The sequence below is a fragment of the Myotis myotis genome, unplaced genomic scaffold (assembly GCF_014108235.1).
Source record: "Myotis myotis isolate mMyoMyo1 unplaced genomic scaffold, mMyoMyo1.p scaffold_m19_p_6, whole genome shotgun sequence".
NCBI lineage: Eukaryota > Metazoa > Chordata > Mammalia > Chiroptera > Vespertilionidae > Myotis > Myotis myotis.
Genome location: NW_023416368.1, coordinates 2,330,937 through 2,342,500, shown reverse-complemented (window position 1 = coordinate 2,342,500; position 11,564 = coordinate 2,330,937). Strand labels below are relative to the sequence as shown.

The following is an 11,564-nucleotide window of genomic DNA, read 5'->3' as shown; positions in this document are numbered from 1 at the left end:
GTGTGTTGTGTGTGGGTGTGTGGTGTGTGTGTGGTGTGTGTGTGGTTGTGGTGTGTGTGGTGTGTGGTGTGTGTGGTGTGTGTGGTGTGTGTGGTGTGGTGTGTGTGGTGTGTGGTGTGTGTGGTGGTGTGTGGTTGTGGTGTGGTGTGTGTGCGTGTGTGGCTGTGGTGTGTGTGTGTGTGTGTGTGGTGTGTGTGGTGTGTGGTGTGTGGGTGTGTGTGGTGTGTGTGTGGTGTGTGTGGTGTGTGTGTGGTGTGTGTGGTTGTGTGTGTGTGGTTGTGTGTGTGTGGTGTGTGTGGTGTGTGGTGTGTGTGTGTGGTGTGTGTGTGGTGTGTGGTGTGGTGTGTGTGGCTGTGGTGTGTGTGTGTGTGTGTGTGGTGTGTGGTGTGTGTGTGTGTGGTGTGTGGTGTGGTGTGTGGTGGTGTGTGTGTTGTGTGTGGTGTGTGTGGGTGTGTGTGTGTGTGGTGTGTGGTTGTGTGTGGTGTGTGTGTGGTGGTGTGGTGTGTGTGGTGTGTGGTTGTGTGGTGTGTGTGTGGTTGTGTGTTGGTGTGTGTGTGGTTGCTGTGTGTGGTGTGTGTGTGTGGTGCTGTGTGTGGTGTGTGTGGTGTGTGTGTGGTGTGGGTGTGGTGTGGTGTGTGGTGTGTGTGTGGTTGTGTGTGTGTGGTGCTGTGTGTGTGTGTGGGTGTGGTGGTTGTGTGTGGGGTGTGTGGTGTGGTGGTGTGGTGTGTGGTGTGTGTGGTGTGGGTGTGTGGTGTGTGTGGTGTGCGTGTGTGGTGTGTGGTGTTGTGTGGTGGTGGTGTGGTGGTGTGGTGTGTGTGTGGTGTGGTGTGTGGTGTGGTGTGGTGTGTGGTGGCGTGTGGTGTGGTTTGGTGGTTGTGTGGTGTGTGTGGGTGTGGTGTGGTGTGGTGTGGTGGTGTGTGTGTTGTGGTGTGTGTGGTGTGTGTGTGGTTGTGTGTGGCTGTGTGTGGTGGTTGTGGTGTGTGTGGTGTGTGGTGTGGTGTGTGTGGTGTGTGTGTGTGTGGTGTGTGTGGTGTGGTGGTGTGTGGTGTGTGTGGTGTGTGGTGTGTGTGTGGTGTGTGGTGTGTGGTGTTGTGTGGTGTGGTGTGGGTGTGGGTGTGTGTGTGTGTGGTGTGTGTGTGTGTGTGGTGTGTGTGTGGTGTGTGTGTGTGTGTGTGGTGTGTGTGGTGTGTGGTGTGGTGTGTGTGTGTGTGTGTGTGTGTGGTGTGTGTGGTGTGTGTGGTGTGTGTGTGTGTGTGTGTGGTGTGTGTGTGTGGTGTGTGGTGTGTGTGTGTGGTGTGTGTGTTGTGTGTGGTGTGTGTGTGTGGTGTGTGTGGTGTGTGGTGTGTGTGGTGTGTGTGGTGTGTGTGGTGTGGTTGTGTGTGGTGTGTGTGGTGTGTGTGGTGTGTGGTGTGTGGTGTGTGTGGTGTGTGTGTGTGGTGTGGTGTGTGGTGTGTGTGTGGTGTGTGTGGTGTGTGTGGTGTGTGTGGTGTGTGTGGTGGTGTGTGTGGTGTGTGTGTGTGTGGTGTGTGTGGTGGTTGTGTGGTGTGTGGTGTGTGTGGTGTGTGTGGTGTGTGTGGTGTGTGTGTGTGGTGTGTGGTGTGTGTGGTGTGTGTGGTGTGTGTGTGGTGTGTGTGGTGTGTGGTGTGTGTGTTCGGGAGGGAGGGGGCTTTGCGTTGAAGCAGATGTGCTCTGTTCCTGGAAACTCGAATCGCTTCTCTGAGGGCGTCTTCCCTCGTTGGCTCCCCTTTTCCTGGAACTCACTCGTCTGCTGGCCTCGCTGCTTGTATCTTTTTCTATTGTCTGCTCAAACTGTTCTTCAAATTTTGGGGAAATTTCCCCAACTGTACCTTCTAGCCCTTCTATTCTGTTGAAATTTTGGAATGTCTGCTACCATTTTTATTTTTTTAAATATATTTTTATTGATGTCAGAGAGGAAGGGAGAGGGGGAGAGAGAGAGAGAAACATCCATGAGGGAGAGTCGTGGATCGCCGCCTCCTGCACGCCCCCCGCAGGGATCCAGCCCGCACGCCCGCGAGTGCCCTGACCAGGAATTGAACCATGACCTCCCCAGGTTCACAGGTCGATGCTCAACCCCAGAGCCACGCCAGCCGGCCACTTTCATTGACTTTAGCTTCCGATCCTCCCGAGTTCCCCTTCCGCTCTGAGGGTTCCCTGTCCTTGCTCCGCGTCCGCCGCCCCCTGCTGTGTCTGGCTGTCGTAGAGGCCGTCCCTTTGATCTCAGCAAGTGGCTGGGACGCTCGGTGACGGGGAGGCCTCGGGACAGTGGCAGGCAGGCCTTTCCCAGGGACCCAGGGACCAGCGCCTGCTGCTCTTCTCCCAGCAGCCTTGGGGTCTGGGCTTAGGGCCTGGCACTCGGGGCTGGGGCTGGAGGCCACTGTCCAGTGTGCACGCTTCCTGTCATCCCGCTGGTGTGGTGCCCACCTGCCCTCCGCTGTGTCCATCCTGAGGCTCCCCAGGTGTAAGCCCTCAGCCTGTCCAGCGGGACCCCCTCACCCCCACCCCGCCTGCAGAGGGCCTTGTGGAAGTTGGTGTCCTGCCCTGGCCGGTGTGGCTCAGTGGATAGAACATCGGCCTGTGGACCAAAAGGTTCTGGGTTCGATTCTGGTCAAGGGCATGTACCTTGGTTGCCAGCTCCTCCCTGGCCAGGGCCCTGGTCAAGGTGTGTGCAGGAGGCAACCCATCGATGTGTTTCTCTCACATCGATATTTCTCTCTCTCTCCCTCTCTCTTCCGCTCTCTCTAAACATCAGTGGAAAAAATATCCTCGGGTGAGGTTTAACCAAAAACTAAACTGGTGTCCTTGGTGGCATCGCCTCCTCCCGGCCCGACAGCAGAGCCGAGACAAGCCACGCACAGATGGCCTCCTGTCCACCGGCCCGCTCCTCTCCACCCTGGCTCTTTGTGCTGCTGTGGGGGCGTCTCGGGAGCGGGTGGACCGGCCACGTCCCTGGAATCAGGACAGGTCGGCTGGAACGAGGAGCCAGTGCTGGGCCGGGACACGGGGCTCTGAGCCGCGCTCTGCGCCGCCGCCTGCGGCCCGCGGGCCTCCTGGGCCGGCTGCTCCCCCGCTGCTGCCCCCCATCCTCATCCGCTCGGCCTGCGCGCCCCTGACCCCGCCTTCTCCCACAGGCCTGCTCGGCCTCGAGGACGACGGGGACCTCATCACTGTGGAGTTCGACGACGGAGACACGGGGAGGATCCCCCTCTCACACATCCGCCTCCTGCCTCCCGACTACAAGATCCAGTGTGAGTGGCCCTGTGCCCGGCCGACCCCCAGGCCCACGCCTGCTGCCCCCCAGGCTCTCTCCCACTGCCCCCCAGGCCCTCTCCCACGCTCCCCCCCCAGGCCCTCCCACGCCGCTCCCCAGGCCCTCTCCCACTGTCCCCCAGGCCCTCCCGCTGCCCCCCCAGGCCCTCCCACGGCCCCCCCAAGGCCCTCCCCCCAGGCCCTCTCCCACTGTCCCCCAGGCCCTCCTGCTGCCCCCAAGTCCCTCCTGCTGCCCCCCAGGCCCTCTCCCGCTGACCCACAGGGGGTGCTCTGTGAGTCCTGCGGCCGGCCCTACTGCTGCCCCCACCGGCCCCCCAAGCCAAGCTCGGGCTCTGTCATTTGGACCATTTGCACTCACAGGGGATGGAAATGGCAGAAACTGTGGGTAGGGGCTCCCAGGATGGGCTCCAGAGAGGGGATCCCAGGGTCCCCCAGCTTCTGTCCTGAGGCCCATGAGGGCAGCACAAGCCAGGAGGCCAGGCCGTGGGAGGCCGGTCGGTAACTGGTCCTGCCTCAGTCTGTGTGAGGGGGTGCTGTCCCCGTGGCCTCACCGTAGGAAATGCGGGCTCAGGGATGGGGGGATGCCTCCTCAGGGCCCTGCGGCTGGGCAAGCCCGAGCCAGGACCCGATCAGCGCCGCCCCACTGGCAGGGCCCTGGACCTCGGGTTTGGTGCGCCTCCAAGTGGGCCATCAGAACCACAGGAGTCGGCCTCTCGCTTCGCCCAGCCCATTCGTCACGGCCCCACTGAGCTCGTGCGCAGACACCTGAGTTGTCCCTGCAGATGGCCTCCCTCCTGACCGCACAGCCGTCCAGGCCGCGTGGGGTCTGCTCCATGGTGTCGTCACCTCCTCCCCGTCCCTGCTCTCCTTACTGACGTCGCTCTGGAGGCCAAGCCTGACCCGTCTGTCCTGCCTGCAGGCGCCGAGCCATCCCCGGCCCTACTGGTGCCCAGCGCTAAGCGCCGCAGCCGGAAGACCAGCAAAGACACCGGGGATGGCAAAGACGGGGGTGCGCCGGGGTCCGAGGAGCCAGGTACCAAGGCACGAGGGCGCGGACGGAAACCCAGCACCAAAGCCAAGGGTGGTAAGTTGGCAACGGTGTGTGGGGACTACACATGGGGGCTCTGCACAGAGACCCCACCTCCACAGCTAGGGAGCAGTTCAGGAGGCACGTTCATGTCAGAGGTAGAGCCAGGTGTGTGTGCTCCAGGTGTGTGCGCTCCAGGTGTGAGTGCTCCAGGTGTGTGCGCTCCAGGTGTGTGTCCTCCAGGTGTGAGTGCCCCAGGTGTGAGTGCTCCAGGTGTGAGTGCTCCAAGTGTGTGTCCTCCAGGTGTGAGTGCTCCAGGTTTGAGTGCTCCAGGTGTGTGTCCTCCAGGTGTGAGTGCACCAGGTGTGTGCCTCCAGGTGTGAGCGCTCCAGGTGTGAGTGCTCCAGGTTTGAGTGCTCCAGGTGTGTGTCCTCCAGGTGTGAGTGCTCCAGGTGTGTGCCTGCAGGTGTGAGTGCTTCAGGTGTGTGCGCTCCAGGTGTGAGCGCTCCAGGTGTGTGCGCTCCAGGTGTGTGTCCTCCAGGTGTGAGTGCTCCAGGTGTGAGTGCTCCAGGTGTGAGTGCTCCAGGTTTGAGTGCTCCAGGTGTGTGTCCTCCAGGTGTGAGTGCTCCAGGTGTGTGCCTCCAGGTGTGAGTGCTTCAGGTGTGTGCGCTCCAGGTGTGAGCGCTCCAGGTGTGTGCGCTCCAGGTGTGTGTCCTCCAGGTGTGAGTGCACCAGAGCCTGCAGGAAAGGGCTTCAGGCTGAGCTGAGGCCCCCGGACACTTGGGGCCATGCTGTGGGTCAGGCCCAGAGAGGGGGCGGCACAGGCCGAGCTCGGGATCCGGCTGCGCGGGGTGGCAGGGCTCTCAGGCTGGGAGGCCGGCCTGCCTCACCTGTGCTGCCCCCTCTCTTCCAGACAGACCTGCTGCCCTGGAGGAGGGGGCCCCAGCGGAGGAGGTTCCGAGTGCCCCGCTGGCCCTGGAGCCAGGCAGCACCCCAAGTTCCAAGAAGAGCCCCCCAGAGCCTGTGGACAAGCGGACCAAAGCCCCCAAGGCTCGCCCAGCAGCCCCCCAGCCCAGCCCCGTGCCATCCACTTTCACTAACTGCCCAGCTCCCGAGCCCTTTGGGGAGCTGCCAGCCCCCGCCCCGGCCCTGGCCCCCACCCCCCTCGTCGCCGCGCCCGTCACCATGCCCGCCACCCGCCCCAAGCCCAAGAAGGCCCGGGCGGCTGAGGAGGCGGCCGGCAAGGGCGCCCGCAGGCCCGGGGAGGAGGCCGAGCTGCTCGTCAAGCTGGACCACGAGGGGGTCACGTCCCCCAAAAGCAAGAAGGCCAAGGAGGCGCTGCTTCTGCGGGAGGAGCCAGGGGGCGGGCGCCCGGAGCCCAAGGGCCTCCTGGGGCTGGGCAGCTACGCCCCGGCCGCGGGCAGCAGCGAGCCCAAGGCGGCCCGGCCCAAGGCTGGGGATGGCGACCTGGCCCAGGAGCCGGGGGCTGGGCTCACGTTTGAGGACTCGGGGGTCCCCAAGAGCCCGGACAAGGGCCAGGCTGAGCAGGACGGGGCCGAGGAGTCGGAGAGCAGCAGCAGCAGCAGCAGCAGCGACAGCGGCAGCGGCAGCAGCTCAGAGACTGAGGGCGAGGAGGATGGCCAGGGTGGCGGCCGTGGCTGCACCGCCTCCAGCTCCAGGGCCTCCTCCTCCTCCTCTTCCTCCTCCTCCTCCTCCTCTTCCTCCTCCTCTTCCTCCTCCTCCTCTTCATCCTCTTCCTCCTCCTCCTCCTCCTCCTCATCTTCATCGTCATCATCGTCGTCATCATCATCGTCATCATCGTCGTCATCATCATCGTCCTCTTCGTCCTCATCCACCACTGACGAGTCTTCCTGTAGCTCCGATGACGAGGCGGCCCCTGCCCCTGCGGCCGGCCCCTCGGCCCCGCCTGCCCTCCCCAGCAAGGCGCCCAAGCAGGCCGGCAAGGCGCGCTCCTCGGCCCACTCTCCCAGCAAGAAGGCGCCGGCGCCCCAGCCCCAGGCCCCCCCACCGCAGCCCCCGCAGCCCAAGGCTCAGGCCGGGCCTGGGGCCAAGAGCCGACCCAAGAAGAGGGAGGGCGTCCACCTCCCGACCACCAAGGAGCTGGCCAAGCGGCAGCGCCTGCCGTCGGTGGAGAACCGGCCCAAGATTGCCGCCTTCCTGCCGGCCCGGCAGCTCTGGAAGTGGTTCGGCAAGCCCACCCAGGTAGCCCGCCACTCAGACCCGGCTCCCTGGTGCTCTGCCCCACAGGCACTCTGCCCGCGGCTGTCGGGAGCGAGGCCTCCGCCCGCGCCAAGGACAGGCACATCGCTGTCCTCCCCCTGGGCTGGGCTAGTCCTTATTTTAGCATCTGCCACTGGCAGGGCCCAGTGTTCGTGTCGCTGAGGCTCTGCTGCTGCAGAGCACTATGGGCCTCTAACAGAAAAGTCAAGGGGGTGGGCTTCAGGTACGGCTGGATCCAGGGACCTGAAGGCTGTCCTCAGCCTCCTCTCGGATCCATCGTGCTCCAGGCCTGTTTCTCCGTCCTTCCTTCGTCCTGGTCTTTCCCAGCAGCCCCACCCCTCCTGGGGCAGCAGTCGCTTCCGGCCCGCATTCTGCCCGCTTAGCCGGACACGAGGAATCCCCCGGGGCTCATGCTGAAGTTGGCCCAGGGCCTTGGCTTGGGTTCTGAGCCCACCTCTGAGCTCATCACAGCGCAGGAGCCGGGGAGGCTCCCACAGGGGACCGTCATGGCCAGGGGTGGGGTCTGGGAAGGGCATAGTCTCTCAGTGCCGGAAACATAACTGGTGTCAGAGCCGAGCCGGCTCAGCAGCCTCCGCAGCCATCTCACCCGGAGTCAGCTCGCGATGGGCCTTGAATGGGGAGGATGTGAGCATTTGTAGGACACAAGCGTTAGTGTCAAGGGCATCAAAAAGCCGCCACCAGCAGGGTCCCGGGGATTCAAGGTAGAAAAGGCGACAGCTGCATGTGGAGGCAGTTAGCGTGGGGGTTTCTCTGGTTTAAGCAAAACAATTCGGTGTGAGCCCCTGGGAAGTGGCCTTGCCTCCGGGTTGATGTCAGTGCTGCTCTGTGTCCCTGAGGCAGCCCTGGGGGTGCTCTGTGTCCCTGAGGCAGCCCTGGGGGTGCTCTGTGTCCCTGAGGCAGCCCTGGGGGTGTTCTGTGTCCCTGAGGCAGCCCTGGGGGTGCTCTGTGTCCCTGCGGCAGCCCTGGGGGTGCTCTGTGTCCCTGAGGCAGCCCTGGGGGCACTCTGTGTCCCTGGGGGCGCTCTGTGGGCCCGAGGCAGCCCTGGGGGCGCTCTGTGTCCCTGCGGCAGCCCTGGGGGTGCTCTGTGTCCCTGAGGCAGCCCTGGGGGCACTCTGTGTCCCTGGGGGCGCTCTGTGGGCCCGAGGCAGCCCTGGGGGCGCTCTGTGTCCCTGGGGGCGCTCTGTGTCCCTGAGGCTCAGCCCTGGGGGTGCTCTGTGGGCCCGAGGCAGCCCTGGGGGCGCTCTGTGTCCCTGAGGCAGCCCTGGGGGCTGAGTGATGTGCTGTTAGGTGCCCAGCCACGAGGCCCCGCCTCTCCCCACACCTCGCTGTCCCGTCTGGAAGTTGGGCCCGCAGCCGGCGTGGAGTGTGCGGGCCTCGAGGCATCTTGGCCAGCGCTGCTCTGGAACAGCCGCCAGTCCCTCAGCGGAGCACGCTCCGTTTAAATAAGTCCCTGTTAGAGGGATGAGGGGGTGTCCCCATCAGCCATCGGGGGGCCGGCTCCCCTCCACCCTCCCAGGCCCCCAGGTTTGAGGAGGGGCGGAGGCAGCGGGCGGGCAGAGGCCGGGGTGCGCTGACCGCTGCCGTGTCCGCAGCGCCGCGGCATGAAGGGCAAGGCCCGCAAGCTCTTCTACAAGGCGATCGTGCGCGGCAAGGAGATGATCCGCATCGGGGACTGCGCCGTGTTCCTGTCGGCCGGCCGGCCCAACCTGCCGTACATCGGCCGCATCCAGAGCCTGTGGGAGTCCTGGGGCAGCAACATGGTGGTGCGCGTCAAGTGGTTCTACCACCCGGAGGAGACCAGCCCGGGCCGGCGCCTGCACGAGGGCCAGGTGGGCACAGCGAGGGGGTCGGGGGGACAGCCCGGGGGTGGGGTCAGTGAGGTGGGGGGCACAGCCCGGGGGTGGGGTCAGTGAGGGGGGCACAGCCCGGGGGTGGGGTCAGTGAGGGGGGACAGCCCGGGGGTGGGGTCAGTGAGGGGGGCACAGCCCGGGGGTGGGGTCAGTGAGGGGGGACAGCCCGGGGGTGGGGTCAGTGAGGGGGGGACAGCCTGGGGGTGGGGTCAGTGAGGTGGGGGGCAGCCCCGGGGGTGGGATTGGTGAGGGCGTGGGGGGGGCAACCCGGAGGTGGGGGTCGGTGGGGCCCGGCTCACATTGCCCGCCTCTGCCGTGCAGCACTGGGACCCGAAGTCCGGCCGCAGCCTCCCGGCCGCGCTGCGAGCCTCCAGCCAGAGGAAGGACTTCATGGAGGTAGGAGGGCGCGGGGCAGGGGCAGGGGGGGTGGGGCCGGGCCCCCCTCGGACCCTCGCCCCGGCCAGGGCGGTCCCAGTGCCGTCAGCTCAGCGCTGTGTCCTGGTCTGTCCCTGGGTGTCAGATCTGTCCCGTGGTGCCTGTCTGTCTCTCTCTTTCCATCTCTCAGTCTCTGCCTTTTGATCGCCTGTGTTCTCTGTGTTCGCTCCTTTGTCTCTGCCTCCCAGTCTCATGTCTCTGGGTCTCCCTCAGGCTCTGGGTCCCTCTTAGTCCGTGGCCCCTCCCGGGTCTCTGTCTCGGGGTGTCTGCCCCGCGCGCCCGGGTCCGAGCGGGTCTCCCTGACGCCCCCCCCCCCCCCCCCCCGCAGCGCGCCCTGTACCAGTCCTCCCACGTGGACGAGAACGACGTGCAGACCGTGTCGCACAAGTGCCTGGTGGTGGGCCTGGAGCAGTACGAGCAGATGCTCAAGACCAAGAAGCACCAGGACAGCGAGGGCCTGTACTACCTGGCGGGCACCTACGAGCCCACCACCGGCATGATCTTCTCCACGGACGGCGTGCCCGTGCTCTGCTGAGCGCCGGCCGCGCCGCTGCCACGCGGGCGGGCGTGGTGTGCGTGTGCGTGTGCCGCGGACACGTATGCATGCATGTGTGCGCACACGTGTGTACACGTCTCCAGCCCCCTCTCCGACCCCCTCGGTGCCTCCCAAGAGGGGGCCCCTCTCCGCGACCAGGGTGTGGCTCTGCCCGGCCCCAGGGCCGCGCCTCCATCCCCTCGGAAGCACTTGGCCGGGACCCCGCGCCCCCCGCTGACTCGGACTGAGGGCGCTTCGCGGAACCAAACTGACACTCGCTCTGCGGTTCCTGCCGCTGTGAGACCCCCCGAGGCTCCCGGTGCCCGGCCCCCTCAACGTGGAGCCCACCCTCAGCCGCCCGCCGCCCACCAGCCTCACTGACCAGGCCAGGCCTGCGCTGGGCACCTGCCAGGGGCCCGGCCCCCTACCCTCTCAGGATGCCCTGGACTTGGGGACAAAGCCAGGTGAGGCGCCCGAGCGGAGGGGGCTGCGTGCCCTGAGACCCCGGCCAGGGCCCACCCGCCTGGTGCAGACCCTCACACTACAGACAACCCCATGGTGCTGAAACCCTGGCGGCCAGCCCGAGGGAGGCGGCAGTTCTTACCTGTACAGTTTTATTGTACCGAGACGTTCCCCTGTATCATACACCCTTAAATGGAGTCCACTTTTTAATTATATATAAAGATAAATATATATAAATATATATAAATATAAACTTTTTAAAACTGTGAAAAAATAGCTATGAAATTATAAAAAAAAAGCAAACACATTCTGACGTGCAGAATATTATTTTTTATTTCCTGTTAGATTGTGAGTGTCTAGCACCCAGCTTCACGGGCCCCCCTTGTCCCAAGCACACCCCCCCCCCCCCCCCCCCCCGCCCCGGCCCAGGTGTACTGTGCGCGCCCCCACAGGGAGGAGTTGGAGGAGCAGAGGCTGGGGCCCAGAGCCCCAGGGCGGCCTGCAGAGCACTTAGCCCCGCCCTCCGGGAGGCGGAGGCCTGCCCAGACAATCTTAAGGGAAAGAAAAGCCAGACTTCGATTTTATCTTTTGGGGGAATTATTGTTTAATTTGTTTAGTTTCTTTTGGAATTTTGTTTGTTGGCGAATTCTGTGTGATCTTTTTCATAAAAAGCAAAAAAGAAAAGAAAAAGCTGTAATTGGAAAGCGCGTTGTCTGGAGTGGTTCCTTTGGGGGCTGGCGGGCTCCGCAGGGGGTGGCGCTGGGGGTGGCGGGGGGCGCTGGCCTTTCAGGGCACAGTAGCTGGTGTCCGCTGGCCACTATTCACATTGGCGTTAATTTAAATGAAAGGAAAGCAAAAGTTTGTCAGTTGCACCAGCCATGATTCCCACAGGTAAAAAGCAGGGCGTTGCTAGCGGCTACTATACCGTCCATCAGGCCAGGAAGTTCTCAGGGTCAGAGCGGGGTGGGGCCTGCATTTTCTTGTTCTTTCTTTTTTTAAAAAAAATATATTTGTAATGATTTCAGAGAGGATGAGAGAGAGAGAGAGACGAACATAAATGATGAGAGAGAGTGTGAGTGGGCTGGCATGCCCCCTGCTGGAGATCCACCCACAGTGGGAGCACGTGCCCTGACTGGAATGGAACCAGGACCCTGCAGTCCAAGGGCAATGCTCTAGCCACTGAGCAACATTGGCCGGGGCTCATGTCTCTTTACTTCTATTTGAAACAGAGCTCCCAGCCAGGCTCACACCTGAAGACGATGCTCTGGTCTGAGTGGCCCTGGGCTCTGCGGGATGGAAGGGGGTTCTCTGCAGGGGTCAGCACAGGCTTGGCGCTGGTCCTGGCGCTGCCCCATCCTCTCCCTGAGGTCAACTCCCAGCCTGAGCCTAGAAGGACCTGCCTGACAACCAGCGCAAAGAACACCGGTGGCATTCTGAGCTTGGCTGTACCATGGCAGCATGTAGCGGGAACAGGAAGTTAGAGAGGTTAAATGATGGAAGACAGTGATCAGCCCTAACAATAACCTGAATAGTAAAAGCCTAAGCCTGACCCAATCCCTATCCAGAACCCTATCACTAACCCTAACACTAAACATATACCTAACCCTATTCCTAACATTATCACTAACCATATTCCTAACTCTAACCCTAACCCTAACCCTCTCCCTATCCCTAACCCTAACCCTATCCCAAACCTAACCCTATT

The 11,564-nt window shown here is 63.3% G+C and overlaps 1 protein-coding gene across 9 annotated transcripts in view; it reads left to right on the top strand.

Moving 5' to 3' along the window:
• Window positions 1-10,166, top strand: part of TNRC18 (trinucleotide repeat containing 18) — an 80,126-nt gene extending 69,960 nt beyond the window's left edge. For 6 of the 9 annotated variants that reach the window (XM_036315632.1, XM_036315633.1, XM_036315629.1 and 3 more), the window contains 6 exons: window positions 3,150-3,266; window positions 4,208-4,372; window positions 5,229-6,538; window positions 8,170-8,406; window positions 8,749-8,823; window positions 9,191-10,166. In XM_036315632.1, the coding sequence (XP_036171525.1) occupies window positions 3,150-3,266; window positions 4,208-4,372; window positions 5,229-6,538; window positions 8,170-8,406; window positions 8,749-8,823; window positions 9,191-9,397 (2,111 nt within the window). In that variant the 3' untranslated portion in view covers window positions 9,398-10,166. The remainder of the gene's footprint in view (window positions 1-3,149; window positions 3,267-4,207; window positions 4,373-5,228; window positions 6,539-8,169; window positions 8,407-8,748; window positions 8,824-9,190) is intronic. The other 3 variants (XM_036315631.1, XM_036315625.1, XM_036315630.1) reach the window with 1 other exon arrangement.
• The last annotated feature ends 1,398 nt before the right edge of the window (window positions 10,167-11,564 follow it).